We start from the raw sequence: 17,773 nt of genomic DNA, 5'->3' as shown, positions 1-17,773 counted from the left end.
CATACAGTAACAAGTTGCAGATTTAAAATATTTTTTCCAAACAAATTATATAAATGTTTTAAGGGATTTTACAGTACTATCTTAAATATTTACCTCGGGAGTCATGAAGCATTTATCATCTGTAATACTGTTGTGTAGCCAGTAGATGGCTGTATAGCCCTATAAATAAACATATATCCATGGCTGTGTATTCCCCAGTTGCTGGATGTTTTCAGTCATAATTACTTGCATGTATTAAGGTTTTAATTTGGACATATATTTATTATTAAAGATTAACCATTTTTCTCAGATATGTTCATTTGAAGTGCAATTTTTGGCATTATTATTAGTCAAATATGGACACAGAAAAAGCATTTACTCATACTAGCAACATATAATAGCTTTATCTATCAGTCATCTTTATCACACAAAAGTAATCAGAATAAATAATTTCTAAATAATTAAATAATTTTCAAGAGTGTTTATTATTATGAACAGAGACGTGTTCTGTGGTCAAGTCGTTTCTCTCCTCTTTCAAAAACTTTGCATCGCAAATTAATCAGCAATTGTGAAATTCAGGTTTAAACAGCTTTATTGGCATGGTAAAAAAAAAGGCTTTACATTGCCAAAGTTGAATCAGGCAGTGATTGACAGCGCTCTGGTCCAATGGCATCGGTCATTGACTGATACAGTACAGATACTGTACATTACTCTAGCCCAATGTTGTTTGGGGTGGCTGGGGGGAAATATGATCTAATCGAAGACTGTAACCGAATGTAGATAAACAAGTCATGTAATGATTGGGCTAAGTTAAATCAAGACAACACAGCTGTATAATGTTATGGGCTCTCACTGAGCTCTAAAATGCCTCTCCACCTGAAAAAAGCCAGTACTGTATTATAAATAGTATTAGTATAGTATTGATTAAAAATAAATAAATGTGACTTACCACGAGTAGGCTATCCAGTATCCTGATAGCGACGATGGCTAATGATAATGATATCATTCGTCTGTAGGCTACTATTCCTTCTATAAGAAATCATCTCAACAATATAGTGTAGCAGCAAAAAAATACAGATATAAACTTAATATCATTAAAATGAAATAGAAAGCTGCGCTTACAGACGCTCACATCCACACATAAACACAGCACTGACGTCTTCACTTCCTGGTCAAGAAGCTGTCAATCAAAAACTCAGTAGCCAATAAGAGCACACTGCTACTAGCCCCGCCCCCACGAGAGAAATGTGTCAGAACAGCAAACGAAAACTCTGGGATCGTAAACGAAAACTCTGGGATCGTAAACGAAAACTTAAGAAGCGTAAATGAAATCTCTGGAAGCGCATTTGTAAGTTCAGATCAGCTAACGAAATATGAGAAATAGTAAGCAAAACATGCAGTGTATTAAAAATGAAGTCAAAAAATTTGCCTGCGATTTATTCTTTTTCAGTTTCAAAGATATTTTATTCAGTTTCAATTTATATTTTGATTAGTTTCTTGAAAAGTTACGTTCATTATTATTGGAACAAAATTAATTCCATATCATATAGGGATTGTCAAAGTTTTTTTTTTTTTTTTTTTTTTTCGTCATCTACTGAATTTTTCGTCAACGATACCAGGGACACCGAAACACCGGGGAACATGAAATTTGGTGAGCATGTAGCCCCACTAGACTTTTACGGAAAAATTTCGTTTGGTCCCCGGGGGCCACTCCCCCCCCGCGCTGGGCCCCCCCAAACCCAAACCCTTTCCTAAATAACTACCTGAACCGTGGCACTGAGGATGAAGAAATTTTTATGGTATGTTGCTCTTAAGGGCCCACATCAACCTAGCCCATAATCATTCATTTGTGATTTGCGCCCCTTCCCATAAAAAATGAAAATGCAATATCATTCTGCTTTAATCACCCCTATCTTCAGTTGAGACAGGGCTGCCAACTTTTGAGTTTAGCTTGGAGTGAGTTTTTTTTTTTTTTTTTGGGCGGGGGCGGGGGGGTGCGGTAGGGGTGGGGGTGTTGGTTATGTAAAAACAAATATTGCATCACAATAAAGTGTAATTGTGATTGTCAAAACATTTGGTAACTAAATAGAATTTTATGAAGTTTAGTGACAACATGTTACAATGTTTACATTGTACAATGACTGGTAGGATACAGTTTTTATTATTACTTCTAATTCCATTCTTGTGATTTGATTCCAAATTTTGATTCAATATTGACTAATTTGGAATACATGTTTATTTTACATTTTATTTAAAAAAATAATCTCACCTAATGCTGTAAACATAGAGGGCCCAATCTGCTGGTATTATTAAAGGTTGAAAATAAAAAAATTAAATTAAATATAATGCAGTTTTTGTTATAATATAATGACATAAGTAAAAATATAATAAATATGTAATATAGTGCTCAGCAAAATCTCCTCTCTAGCTATTTTTTCTATTCAATTAACACGTGCTATGGTCATTAAATGGCTTTCCTGAGGTAAATGTAACGTTATGTGTTCTCCTGCTGTTACATTGACCTCTTTCCGTGATTGAAAAACACTAATTGTTCCATATTATTTATACTTTCGGTAAGTTGTACTGCATCTTTAAATAAAAAAAGTAACAGATGATCGGTTCACGTGCACTTGAACTGAGGCGCTCAGCGATCTGTCACGTCACATTTACAAGCGCCAAACGTATTTTTGTCTGAATTTCGTAATAAAATTGACGGAATCTAAGAGCTGAGAATTAGTTTAATATTAAAAGTATTTCTTTGCTCCGCAATTTTTCTGTGCGTGAGAAAATGGATGTGTGGCGTGAGAGCGTGTGAAAAGTGTCAATTGCTTAATGCGTGAGAGTTGGCAGCCCTGGTTGAGATGTTCAGAACTGCACCATATTTCATGTGTATGATTAACTTGACATCCTCTGGGGGTATGCTAAGTTTCGTAGAATTTCATCCATGGGGGGGTATAAAATAAATTCATTTATGTGCACATTTAGTGACTGTACACTCATCGGCCTGTAGATGGTGGTGTTGAGCGAAGGGTTGCTGGTTTAGGACAGGGGGTCAGGGTTTCATATTACTTTGAAGGTACCCCCAGGAGCCGCCATTGGCTAACAAGCCTTCACCTGCTGTTAGCATCCCATTGACTCCCATTCATTTTGGCGTCACTTTGACAGCGAATAACTTTACATCTGAGACGTTTAAAGACTCCATATGTCCATTGTTTATTTCTAAAGAAACACGACAATGTATAAAATGCTCCGTTACCTTGTATCTTACGTTATGGCCCCGTAGAAGCAGTTTTTGTAAAAGTAGGCTAACGATTGCGTCATAACCACGCGACTCTCTGGAAATTACCATATAGACAGGAGGAGAAGCTCACACTCGCAGTCAATAGGGGAGCGTCGGGGAGACGTGGAGGCATGCATTCCGATAAAGTCAAGGGACAAGCCCATAGAGAGTCCATAAAAGCAACGCAACAAAATATTTCAACAACGTTTTGAGGAATTGTAAATAATTCGGTGTGTAGCAAGTGAAAACATATGAAGTAACATTCATCCACGAACTTTAAATAATTTCTCTACTTCATTAAATATGAAGTATGGGTAACGAGCCATACCTTAACGGGGGATGGGGAAATTATACAGGCAATGGAAAAAAAAAACATCTCAATGTCAATCGCGATTTTAAGTGTTTCACCATCTACATTGTAATCAATATCTAACAAATTTGAAACAATTCAAAGCTGCTATTTTCAGCACTAATTTTCATGAGCCATTACTATAAAACAAGAAACTGGTGTGAAGTCACACACACACGTCAGTGTGATCGCTGTGTGTTTCTGTGTCTTCAGTCTCTGTAGCGGCTCTTTATTCACCATCAGCTGATCCTGAGGAAACTGAACTGACGTCTAAATACTGACGTCCTGCAATAAAACACACAGACAGACACATATGAGTATGATACATTACTGAGTCACATCACATCTAGAGATTATTTCAAGAAAACACAGCCAGAGATATTAGTATATTCATATTACAGCCAGAGATATTAATGAAAAACTGGAATAGATTAATAACAGTGTAAGCTCGCGCTCGATCGGCCCAAAACCGGTATCTGATCAGCGCTGAAGGTCTTAACGTGTTACTGTCCTCTTCTCGAGGCAAAGAATTTTTTCATTAAATGCAATACATTTGAATATGTATTCTCTCGTTATTTCATCTGACTCCATAAATGAAAATGTTTTAATGATATCTGTGGATCCTTGATTGTGAGTGAATGTTTGACTATTCCTTTTAACTCTTTAATGAAAATAATGTCAAAGTCAGTTATGTCAGGTAAATGTATCATGCCAATTTCATAATCAATTCAGAGGTTACACCTTTGGGTGTAGGGAGACCATTTGTCTAGAGGCCAACCCCTCCTTGTGTGCCAGTTATCCATAAACTCTTAAAACCTTATTATCTTTTGTTTTACTTATTTGGAAAAGAGACATTTGTACCAGTCGCACTGAGACATTTTAAATGATACCAAACATGAAAAATACTCTGTGATAATCATTCACATTAAACTATACATTTTTCTTAGACGAATTCAGGTGATTGAGCCTGAAAGAGGGGAAGAGGGGGAGAGATTTGTTCTGAGGTGAGACTTTGCCTCTCAAATGGTGAGTTCAAATCGTAATTTCGAGAGAGGTCCTTTGTCCGCAGGGTGTGGGTGCTCTTCAACCAGACTGTCCGGCATTTCCTAATTTCTCAATTCTTACAACAGCAAATGATAAACAATTCTCACTTTATCACACACACACACACACACACACACACACACACACACACACACACACACACACACACACCACGTTTACATGCAAACAAATAATCTGTTAGTAATCAGATTGATGGCTCGGACTGAAAAGCCTTCATGTAAACACTTTAATCGTATGAGCTCGATCTGAATGAAATTTCGATCGGATTGGGTGGTTTATTCCTTTTCTAATCCGATCGAGAGGACATGTAAACACTTGATCAGATTGAAAACTGAATCTGGAAAGTACTGTGCGTGTGCAATGACGTAATGCCGTATGATGCGTATGAGCTGTTGTAGTTGTTGAATGAAGAGTCATGAATGACCAACACAATCTCACGGCCTTCAGTCCTTCTTTCAGACTCTCATCCACAGGCTGTTTCAGGTGCAGGTAGGGGTGTTTTTACTGCGTGATAAATATAAGCAGCACGGCACAACGGTTCATGTGCTCATTGTCTCCCAATTAGGACCGGACCCGTCATATATAAATATTAAGTCTGCGGTTTAAAACAATCAAAGTAGGAGATAGTATGTGCAAACAGCAGGAAATATTCGTGCAGTGTGTGCATGTCAAAAACTCAATTCAGATTTGAAGCTTGTGACATAAACACACACATCAACCCGATCATTTTATTTATCGTTCATGTAAACACTACATTTGGATTCATCAATAGGAATGAATTAATTCCAGCTGAAACAAAAGTTGTACATGTAAGCATGGATGAAAATATTCATATAGACCTAGACTATTCATAGACCATATTCACATCTCAGAATTAAACTCTTATTAAAAACAGTTTACAGAGACTAAAGTGGAGCTGAATTATTATCTTATATTCTCCAGTTACACACATATGAGACCTGTCACTGAAATTGGGTCAATTTAAAGGCTTGAAATAAAAATATACTCACAGTAGTGTAATGTCTCCAGTTTATAAAGTGGATCATCCTTCAGTTTAGAGAGACACTTCACTCCTGATTTTCCTATTTTATTACCAGACAGATCCAGTTCTTTCAGGTGTTCAGGGTTTGATCTCAGAGCTGAAGTCAGAGCAGCACAACCTTCATCTGTGACACCACACTTACTCAACCTGTAGAGAACAAAGACACACACTTTACTCTCTCAGTTCAGATCAGATCAGTTTAGCAGTGAATACATTATTAAAGGTCCCGTTCTTCGTGATCCCATGTTTCAAACTTTAGTTAGTGTGTAATGTTGCTGTTAGAGCATAAATAATATCTGTAAAATTATAAAGCTCAAAGTTCAATGGAGATATTTTATTTAACAGAAGTCGCCTACATCGAACGGCCCGTTTGGACTACATCCCTCTACTTCCTTCTTTAAAGGCAATCAGTAGAACAGTTTTTTGACTAACCTCCGCCCACAGGAATGCTCCCTCAACTCTACCGAAATTCGTTTATGTACTTGCGTACTTCTTATAACTTACTGTGTTTACTCAGTTCTTACGGTGATTTTCTGGAGTAAAACTGACGCTTCATCTTTTGTGTGATGTACAATAAACTTTATTAAACTCATCAGTATATGTTTGATCATCATACTTGATGATGATCATCAGACTTGTAGGCTATTAATAAACTAGATGTACCGCATCGCGGTACAAAATATGACTGCCGCTCAGGCCTGCACTGGCTTTCCACAAAAATAATTGACGTGGAGTAATTTGGCTGTATTGCGTGTTTATGTATATACCTAAAAAAAGTAATAGTCCCCCCCCCCGGGGACCAAACGAAATTTTTCCGTAGAAGTCTAGTGGGGCTACATGCCCACCAAATTTCATGTTCCCCGGTGTTTCGGTGTCCCTGGTATCGTTGGCGAAAAATTTACGGGGGCCCCAGCGCAGGGGGGGGAAGTGGCCCCCGGGGACCAAAAGAAATTTTTCCGTAAAAGTCTAGTAGACCAACATACCATAAAAATTTCTTCATCCTCGGATCCACGGTTCAGGTAGTTATTTAGGAAAAACTGCATTTTTTGGGTTTGGGGGGGCCCAGCGCGGGGGGGGAGTGGCCCCCGGGGACCAAACGAAATTTTTCCGTAGAAGTCTAGTGGGGCTACATGCCCACCAAATGTCATGTTCCCCGGTGCTTCGGTGTCCCTGGTATCGTTGACGAAAAATTGGGGGAAGTGGCCCCCGGGGACCAAACAAAATTTTTCCGTAAAAGTCTAGTAGACCAACATACCATAAAAATTTCTTCATCCTCGGTGCCACGGTTCAGGTAGTTATTTAGGAAAAACTGCATCCCCGGTGCTTCGGTGTCCCTGGTATCGTTGACGAAAAATTCAGTAAGGTGACGAAAAAAAAAAAAAAAAAAACTTTGACAATCCCTATATGACCGCTTTCGCTAGCTACGCTAGCGGCGGTCATAATAATGGGTACATACAAGCAGATGACAAATACGTTATAATAACCGTAATTAAACTACTAAACTATACCTGTTCCATCTCTATATAGCACTCTGTCTCTGTAGGCATTATTGTCCGACTCTAAATGAACACCGTTACTGAGAGTTTATGATATTATCATTATTCCGTGAGATGAAATTGTCCTGAGAGACTGAGCGCGAGCTCATGAAGCTCCGCCCTCTGGGTCGTCCAGCAGCAGGTCATTTGCATTTAAAGGGCACACACTAAAACACCGCGTTTTTATGAGCCCCAAAAAATGACAATTTAAACATGCTATAAAAAATTATCTGTTGGGTATTTTGAGCTAAAACTTCACATTGACACTCTGGGGACATCAGAGACTTATTTTATATCTTGTGAAAAGGGGCATAATACGGGACCTTTAAAGAGAAAGTTCAAACTTAAAGCACAAATTTATATGTTTGATGGATCATTAGATTGAGATCTAAAATGTCACAAAACATGATCATAAAACATCTAAAGTATCATTCAATCAGGAAAAATAATCTCTTATTTGCACTATATTAAAATTGAGTCTTGTGTTCAGCCTGCTTTAATATATGAGACTATTCACTACATAGGCTAGTTTTACTGTTACTTAGATCTGTACTATGTAATATATATGGAGTGTCAATTAGTGTGTGTGTGTTCATTTTACAGAATTAAAAACAATCCTTTAGAAAGTGTCAATGCAGAAAGATGAACATAATTAACAGTAAGAATGAATCCAGCATGTTCTTCATTTCTCAGTTCTGACTGTGTTGAGCTCGAGTCTGTTTAAAGTTGAGAGACTGAAATTTTGATTATGTGTGAAAGTGTGTATTTCAGTGTGACTCTCAGTCCTGCAGTTTCATGTTATTGAGGATCAGCTCATGTGTTCAATCATTTACAGCTCAATAATCTGAACTCACAGCAGCAGAAAGAGGCTGAACACTTCAAATATACTTTACACTGTGATTCATGTGTGAGAATCAAATATGATCTTACCACAGTTTCTCCAGTTTACAGTGAGGATTCTGTAGTACATCAGACAGCAGATTCACTGATTGTCCTATTTTATTCCCAGACAGATTCAGTTCTCTCAGGTGTTCAGGGTTTGATCTCAGAGCTGAAGTCAGAGCAGCAAAACCTTCATCTGTGAGATCACAAATCCTCAACCTGTAGAGAACAATGACACACACTTCTCTCTCTCAGTTCATATCAGATCAGTTTAGCAGTGAATCTATGGAAGTAAAATAATGTCAAATGTTTTTGAAATAAAAAAGCCTGTTGAATTGCACTACTTGAAAAAAATAGGCATTGCATTAACCATGCTTGCATTTTAATGCATTGTATTTTTAGGGCTTGCATTTTTATGGGCTGAAATTCAACATGGTTGAATATTTAAGCTGTGAACATTTCAATTAAAAACATTTCAAACACATTTTCATTATTAAAAATTCAATAATCCATATTCACCTTTCATATTTCACTTCTAAAATATTCAAACTGTTTAAAAATACAACCTATAATATTCAACAGGCAATTTTCGGTCCATTTTATTTCGCTTTGCAAATTCGCTTCCACAAATTCAATGGTTCAAATTTGACATTAAATAGGCTTTATGCCCAGCTCCACTACTTCCTGAACTTCAGCCAGCTCCTTTGTTTCCTGTCTGCCATTATTGGACAAACTGATTAATCCAGGTGTGTCTGATTATTGTTACTGAAGTCAGGCACACCTGGATTAATCAGTTTGTCCAATAATGGCAGACAGGAAACAAAGGAGCTGGCTGAAGTTCAGGAAGTAGTGGAGCTGGGCATAAAGCCTATTCAACACTGACATCCAGGAACTGCAGGAAAAGCAGTAGATTGCCGAGCATACTCTCCATCTGCTGGGGGTGCAAAAGCGCATGTTGTAGACGAAGACCAGCAACAGTTAGAGCAAGCCATTCATTCATAAAATGATGTCAGTATATATGCGGAAAAGATGATAAACACACAAACGCTGTGTTTATGTTTCATTCAATAACTTCATTGTTACTTTCCCTGTGTAGCCTTTCGTTTTAAAGGGCAATTTCCAAATATATTTTATTTATTTGTTATAATATGGGTAGTTTATGTCACCCATCTTAGTTTGTTAATAGTATACGGAAGTTTTTATTCATTTATTTTTTACTATTTTATTGTTGTTGTTTTTTCATCAAAAAATATATCATAACAACTTATAAAGATCAAAATCTACAGAAGACATTAACAAATAACACTGGGGTTGTCATAAGTTAACTAATCAGTGGGAAAATTTCCTCACCGGCACAACCCTATTCTTAATGGTGGCTACATGTTACAGATTTAATGTTGAGCACATAACGTTAAAGGCTTCTTAACATACCATTACACTCGGTTGAAGAGTCAAGAAGGATGTGTTAATTTACTGTAGATTTCAATCTGTCCTTAGTTGGTGACACAGTGTAATTATAATACAGCATGAATAAAAACAAACACGCGTAATATGTATGCCTATAGGCAAAACAAGACAAAGACAAAAAAAGTTTTTTTGTTTTGTTTGTGTGAACTTTTATCCCCAACCATATTTTTTCCTGGCCAGGGGTCACACTCAGCACCCCTACTTCTAATGGTACTAACTGTAATTAACAGTATGCTGACCCAGTTTATATGTAAAATCTTTGGAATTTGAACTTTTCAGTTGCTTTTCCTCTAGGAAGTGATAACTTCCTGCTCAGCTACTGTTCGGACGCTCTTGCTTACTGCTCCGCGCTTTGCTCTATCGCTTTTATATTTTATCCTATATTTTTATATTTTATCTCCTTTTATCACCTAATTTTAACTTCAGCAAATCAGCACAGTGCTCAAACGACAAAGTTTGGATTGCTACAAAAACGCAGAATTCTTTTACCCGGCCAGCTTACATTCCGGGGAAAGGAAAACCCAACTGCCTACATTCATAAGGATAAGAGAGAAAATGCCTCTTCTGGTTCAAGAATCTACTTGCTGCACTAACTGCCACAGACTTTTACAAAGGATTGCAGTTCTTGAAACAAAGTTACTTACAGGACCACCAAACCAGACGGAGCACACAACAGAGCTTCGTCATGGACACCCATATACACCCATATAGCCGGTGAGTCCCATGAAACTAGTGCTCCTCGACAGGTAGAGAAACAAGCCGATCGACTTACAAATCGATGGCACAAACAGGGAGCGAGACCCAAAGGCACTCGAGACATCAGATTGTCACAAGCATCACATATTGCCGCAGTAGCATCCTCTACTCCTACCACCGCCCATACATCTTGAGAACAGATTTGAAGTACTAATTAATGTAAATGAGGAATCCCCAAACATGATGAATGTGATCGAACACAGACTGAATCAGCCTGTAGCTAACACTGATGCTAACTGGCACTCAAGTTTGAGCAGACAGCGGCACTCAGCTCAGAGCGCAGCCGAGCCCAGGACTCTGATAGTGGGGGACTCCATAATTAGAAACATTAGCGGCAGGGATACAACTACATGCTGCCTTCCACAAGCAACAACTTCTGATATAAAAAGGGAACATTCTGATGAAACATAAGACTTCAAATCGACTCATCATTCATGTCGGGAAGAATGATATTCATAAAGAGCAGTCAGAACTCCTTAAGAAGGATTTCAATGATTTTTTTGAAACACTTAAAAGACTGAAAGTTCAAACATTCATGAGTAGACCACTCACAGCAAAAGGAACAAACAGGTTTTCACGGTTGCTTGGGCTTAATATATGACTGCAAAAAACCTGCAATATAAAAGGAGTGAATTTCATTGACAATCTTTTCTGGAGTCAGAGACAACTGTTTCATCAAGATGGCCACCACCCAAACAAACTTGGTTCAAGAGTGCTAAAGGAAAATATGTACTTCTCCCTCAATCATCCTTCTGCAGTGTGTGCCAATACACTCAATCTGAATGGCACACACACACCTGGACACAGTATGAATGACCACAGGGCTTCACTTCAGCAGCAAAATGGACATGCGGTTGACATATCACACAAGAACAATAATAACACCACTCCGCCACAACAATATCTGCTCACGGACACAATCTCAGCTGAACCCTGCCCACAGAGCTCACCACAGACCGACATATCAGAACTGCTCCAAGATTCAGCACCCAAGGACGACTTCCTGGAAAACAGCCAGGGAAGCCAGGACAGCATATTACAGCCTCCGATAACACCTGAGCAACAGCCCCTCTCACCAGACACTTTTTCCCTCTCTCCAGCATCTCCACTTCTGTGCTTCTCACAGAAAATGGAAGAACTGGTGTACGCTGGAACCAAACTATCCCACTCTTTTGCTACAAGCCCCCAGATATCAATCAAAAAATGGCAGGCACCACAAAAACCAAAGCCTGCGGGCCCAGCTCGCCCTCCCCCTCCTGTGAGAGCTCTTCGGCCTCTGCCACAACGCCAGGGCCCACACCCTCCTCCGTCTGCTCGAGGTGAACCAACAACAACTGATACCAGCACTCAGTGATATGTGTCGGGTCCCCGCTATGATAACAGTAACTTTCTCAAATGTTTACAGAACAAGCGGGAACCCAGTGTGCCTGTATCTTTCTCTATTGCTGTTCTATTACAAGATAGATAGAAAGTCTAAGGCCTTCAATAGCCGGACAGCAAACCCAACTAATCTGGTGCCTATTACATGTCAAACTAACATTCCTGTGGGGACAAAAAGTGTGTCTAGTATGAGTGAGTGTGATGGTAAGACTGTTAAGTTAGCACTTTTAAACATTCGCTCACTTAATAAAAAAAATTAATCACTTCTAGTCAACGACTTCACCACAAACAACCTGGATTTTATGCTTCTAAATGAAATCTGGCTAGAAGACAGCTGCAGTGCAACAATCCTCAATGAAACATCCCCTCCTAACTTTACTTTCATAAGTGTCTGCAGAGCTGTTAAGAGAGGTGGGGGTCTAGCTGCTCTTTTTAAAGATATCTATCAATGTAAGCAAATATCATTTGGGAATTACCCGTCTTTTGAATATCTGGGTATTGTGTTAAAAGGTGCTCCACGCATTTCACTTATTATTTACAGGCCTCCAAAATACTCTCCAGCCTTTGCTGAGGACTTTACAGAACTGTTATCAACAATTTCCACAGAGTTTGACTGTTTTGCCATTGCTGGAGATTTTAACATTCATATAGTTAATGCAGAAACCAATATGGCAAAAGAAATCAAAAGTGTTTTAAAAACTTTTGATCTGACTCAGCATGTACATGGACCCACACACAATTGTGGACACACTCTAGATTTACTTATCAGTAAGGGTCTAAACATTTCATCGATTGTTATTAAGGATGTAGCACTGTCTGATCATTTCTGTATTTTCTTTGATATATTGATCTCTCCTGCCATTGAAGCTAGATCTGTGTCTGTCAAGAAGAGATGCTTAAATGAGAACACTAGTGTGATATTTATGAAGGCTATATCCTTAACACCAAGCATATCTGCTGACTCTGTTGATTTTCTCCTTGATTCTTTTAACTCAAAAGTTAAAAGTGTAATTGATGATATTGCTCCTGAGAAAATCAGGAAGAAGAGTGGCAGAAAAAAAGCCCCTTGGAGAAACTCAACAGCAGTGCAAAATATGAAAAGACAATGCAGAAAAGCAGAGCGCATGTGGCGGAAGACAAAACTTGTAGTCCATTATAACATCTACAAAGACAGCCTTCATGCTTTCAGTATGGAACTAAAGGTAAAACATTGAGTCCGCACACCAGAAAATGCTCCTAGCAATTTTAATAGTTGCTCACCACATGTGACGTTTCGGGCCAAAGCCCTTCATCAGACATGAAACAAGTGGGGAGACACACCTCCATATATACAGCCATGCATGATCACATGATCACATACATCCATGATTAATCACATGACCAATCAAGTGAAAATGCAATTACTTCAAAGAAACAAATAGAAAATAAAGAAAAAATTATATACCAACATTTGTAATACAAAAATATATTAAACATATTAGAAATATATTAGAAACATACCAAAAATATATTAGAAACATATTAGAAATATATTAAACATACATTAGAAATACATTAAGTGGCTAAGAGAAGGTCTGCAGTGCTTAAAACATAGCCTAGGAAAGTTTTTTTTTTAAATGTCTCTACCACTGTAGGCAGTAGTGATAGATGAGCAAGAATATGGATACATAAGGAATACCACAAAGGTGTGTTACATATATCATCTATCAAGTCAGCGAAATGATAACACAATATTTACAATCTTTACACAATGACAAGAGTTATTTACAAAAATTATTTACAAAAATGGCCTCCATATAACCTCCATATACTGGAGCAAGAAAAATGCAGGCGAGGGAAGAGCGCCTCCCGCCAGAGAGCCATATCGGACACGCCAGACACAGAAACGGAACAGGTACAAAATGTGATTAACCTATCTAGCAAACCATTATCTGACACTTGCTTGACTGCTTTAAGTAAAGGGCTCTCTTTTGTTCCCACTACACATTGCCGAGATTTTGATACAATTGTAGATTTTCATAAGTTCTTTCGAACGTTGAGACTTAGGGAATTTTTTAGTAATCATAATAAGTTCCCTTCCAATTCTCTGGTCACTGTGATGGAAGGTACTGAGGACCCAGATGACTTACCAGTGGCGTTAGAACGGGAGAGTGAACTAAGCTCCAGGCTTCCTGCTGGACCAAGGACTCCCTTTAGAGGTAAAAGAGGTATTTGTCTGCCCAGCACCCAGTTTTATTGTTTTGGATGTGCGTGCTGTACCTTTAGGCAAAGCTAGACAGAATTTCTTCTCAAATATTATAAACAGTAATTTAAACAACACACGCACTCTTTTTGCTACTGTAGAGAGACTGACAAACCCCCCAAGCCAGATTCCCAGTGAGTTTGCTTCTTTCTTCTCTGAAAAAAATCAATAATATCAGAAAGGTGATCAGCACATCCTTGAGTTGCGCTGGGGTCAGACAGATCAAACCACCTGAGAAAGTAGTTACTATGTCTGATTTCAAAGAAATTGATGGCAAAATTTTGGAAGAAACCGTACAGCACCTTAAAACATCAACATGCGCTCTTGACACACTTCCCACATCTTTTTTCAAAAGTGTGTTAAACAGTTTAGAAGCAGATCTTCTAGAAGTGGTAAATGCCTCACTTCTCTCTGGGAGTTTTCCAAACTCCCTGAAAACTGCAGTTGTCAAGCCCCTCCTGAAAAAGAGCAATCTGGATAAGAACATATTAAGCAACTAGACCAATCTCAAATCTTCCTTTCATAGGCAAGATCATTGAAAAAGTTGTCTTCAATCAGCTGAACAAATTCTTGAGCTTGAATGGATCCTTTGACAATTTTCAATCTGGTTTCCGACCGCACCACAGCACAGAGACAGCGCTCATAAAGATAATAAACGATATTCGCTTAAATGCTGATTCAGGCAAATTATCAGTGCTGGTACTACTCGACCTCAGTGCTGCATTTGACACTGTCGATCACAACATACTTCTTGACAGGCTGGAAAACTGGGTGGGGCTTTCTGGGATAGTCCTAAAATGGTTCAGGTCATACTTAGATGGGAGAGGTTATTATGTGAGTATAGGAGACCATAAGTCTGAGTGGACATCCATGACATGCGGAGTCCCTCAAAGCTCGATTCTTGCGCCACTCCTGTTCAACCTGTATATGCTCCCAATGAGCCAAATAATGAAAAAGAACCAAATTGCTTACCACAGCTATGCAGACGACACACAGCTCTACTTAGCCCTATCGCCTAACGATTACAGCCCCATTGACTCCCTGTGCCAATGCATTGTTGAAGTCAACAGTTGGATGTGCCAAAACTTTCTTCAGTTAAACAAAGACAAAACTGAAGTCATTGCGTTTGGAAACAAAGATGAAGTTCTCAAGGTGAACGCATACCTTCACTCTAGGGGTCAAACAACTAAAAATCAAGTCAGGAATCTCGGTGTGAAACTAGAGTCAGACCTTAGTTTCAGTAGTCATGTCAAAGCACCTGAAAAATATTGCAAGAATTAGATGCTTTGTTTCCAGACAAGACTTAGAGAAACTTGTGCATGCTTTCATCACCAGCAGGGTGGATTATTGTAATGGACTCCTCACTGGCCTTCCCAAAAAGACCATAAGACAATTGCAGCTCATACAGAATGCTGCCGCCAGGATTCTGAGCAGAACCACAAAATATGAACATATCACACCAGTCCTCAGGTCTTTACACTGGCTCCCAGTTAGATTTAGGATTGATTTTAAAGTATTATTACTGGTATATAAATCATTCAATGGCCTAGGACCTCAATATATTGCAGATATGCTCACTGAATATAAACCCAACAGATCACTCAGATCACTAGGATCATATCAGCTAGAAATACCAAGGGTTCACTCTAAGCATGGCGAGTCCGCTTTTAGCTATTATGCCAGCCGCAGCTGGAACCAGCTTCCAGAAGAGATCAGATGTGCTCCTTCAGTAGTCACATTCAAATCCAGACTCAAAACACTTCTGGTTAGATATGCATTTACTGAATGAGCACTGTGCCGCTGTTCGTCCGACTGTTTGTACTGTACTTTATTTTTCTAAACTGTTTTAATTATTCTTATTTCTTTTTATTATTTTAATTTCTTCTATGTAAAGCACTTTGAATTGCCATTGTGTATGAAATGTGCTATATAAATAAACTTGCCTTGCCTTGATCATTTTATGACCTTGATGTGATGAAAATAAACTTTTCTTAAAGCGTGTTGTATATCACCACAGATTTATTGGCACCCTTCTATCTGTGTTGTTGTCACGGATGGAACAGGAGTCAGACAGGTGGTAAGTGAAACATAGCTTTATTAACAGAAACACGGAACCAGATGGAGATATGGTGAGTATGCAAGCAGATAATAATCAGACAGGAACTTAACTGAAAAATAATCAGAGTCTCTATTTCAGATGGCGGCTGGAAGATCTCAGGAAGTGGGCTGATGACTGAAGAAGGCAGAAGGAGCTTCGGATGTAAGCGGGTGAGAAGCGGGTGAGAAGCGGGTGAGAAGCGGGTGAGAAGCGGGTGAGAAGCGGGTGAGTGTCTTGTAGAGACGAGACCAGACAATGAGTGTGAAAAGAGGAGCTGAATATAAAGGGTGCTGGAATGATGAGATGCAGGTGATGATGATTAGTACTTCGGAGATGATGAGAGAGGAGGAGTGAGTGAACGAGTGGGAGGAGTGAGTGAATCTGGTGGAACCCTGACAGTTGTATACTGTAATAGACAACTGTCCTGCAAAATGATGAGGTTTTTGTAAGAAAAACGTTGTTGTTTTTTAGTTAATTCAACAACGTAAGAGGCTTTAGGTTGTCTGATGAAATCTGTATGTAAGAATATTAATATTATTATTATTATTATAAGTAGGAATATTTATATAATTTCTTTCCCTATTCACTTGATGTGTCTCCCAAAATGCCTGGTAAACATTTAAGTCCTGGTGTCCTCTACAGTGGACCTTGTTGTGAACTTAGAATCGAAAGACCAGGAGACTTGGTTGTTTCTTCAGCAGGATTCTTTATTGAGAACACGAGCTGTCGGTAGCTGCAGTCACCAAGTCTGATGTGAATGTTCTCTTACAGTTTATATACATTTAGGGGCAGGAACCGAAAAAGACAGGTTTAGGAACCGGTTTTAGACAGAGCATTGCCCACCCTAATCCACTCAGCATATCTATTCAAACACTGAGACCCGAGTACAGGACTGGCTGGACTTTCTTGCTAAAACACAAACTCCAAGAGTTTCAGTAAAACAGGACTGACCAGAGTCGTTTGCTAGAAAACTCTGATAATCATAATTTATACTTAACCTTAACATGCTATATTCAATGTAAATCTAAATTAAACATTTTAATAAATCTGGATTCCCACACTTGCCCCTTTGAGAGTCTAAAAAAACTCTCACAAAATACAAATGTATACACTTAAAAGTTAATTCTTGTAACTTGTGTAAGTTACAGGCACATAGCAAGTTCTGTGTTGTTCATCTGTAATTGCATGCTGACACAGAAACAAAACATGCAATTAGGGTCCGTGAAGTTCTTACGGGTAATATTCTTTTATGGTTGGACCAGTCATTTTCTTGTGCGAGGCGTGAGTCATTTGTTGAATGAAACACTTGATACTGTGGAAGCATACGTAGAATGCCAGTAGGAGAAATAACACCAGCATTGCTATTTCTTTAATCCACAGCCAGGGTTTACCTATCAAGTTTCCGAACCATGAAGAATTGTCTTCAGTCATCTGGTGTAATTTTGTTGAAAAATCAAGAATGTCTTGTTGGATTTTGTTCAAATTCTCTGTTGGATCCATTAACCGGGTGCATCACTCAGGTACACCATACGAAAGGATTAATGTTCCAAGAGTTCTTGACCACCACGTTTGAACACAAGTGAGTCCTGGAATGCAGCCATCTTTGTTGATAGAAGGAGCTGAATTTTGTAGCTGTGGAGAGCTTGGGGTGGAGTGTGTATTTTCTCTGATAGCTGGTAGAACATAAACCAGGGTGCA

General features: G+C 38.7%; 1 protein-coding gene across 1 annotated transcript in view; it reads right to left on the bottom strand.

The window, feature by feature from the left end:
- Positions 1-1,476: 1,476 nt before the first annotated feature.
- The window catches only part of LOC307167269 (NACHT, LRR and PYD domains-containing protein 3-like), a gene marked incomplete at its 5' end in the record, with an annotated part of 78,719 nt that continues 62,422 nt past the window's right edge, over positions 1,477-17,773 (bottom strand). Inside the window, 3 exons of the mRNA XM_079886255.1 lie at positions 1,477-3,878; positions 5,684-5,862; positions 8,181-8,351. Of these exons, the coding sequence (XP_079742381.1) occupies positions 3,838-3,878; positions 5,684-5,862; positions 8,181-8,351 (391 nt within the window). The 3' untranslated portion in view covers positions 1,477-3,837. The remainder of the gene's footprint in view (positions 3,879-5,683; positions 5,863-8,180; positions 8,352-17,773) is intronic.

This window comes from Squalius cephalus (genome assembly GCF_949319135.1).
Source record: "Squalius cephalus genome assembly, chromosome: 11".
Classification (NCBI taxonomy): Eukaryota; Metazoa; Chordata; class Actinopteri; order Cypriniformes; family Leuciscidae; genus Squalius; species Squalius cephalus.
The sequence above is the reverse complement of the archived record's forward strand: the minus strand, read 5'-3'. Positions and strand labels throughout refer to the sequence as shown.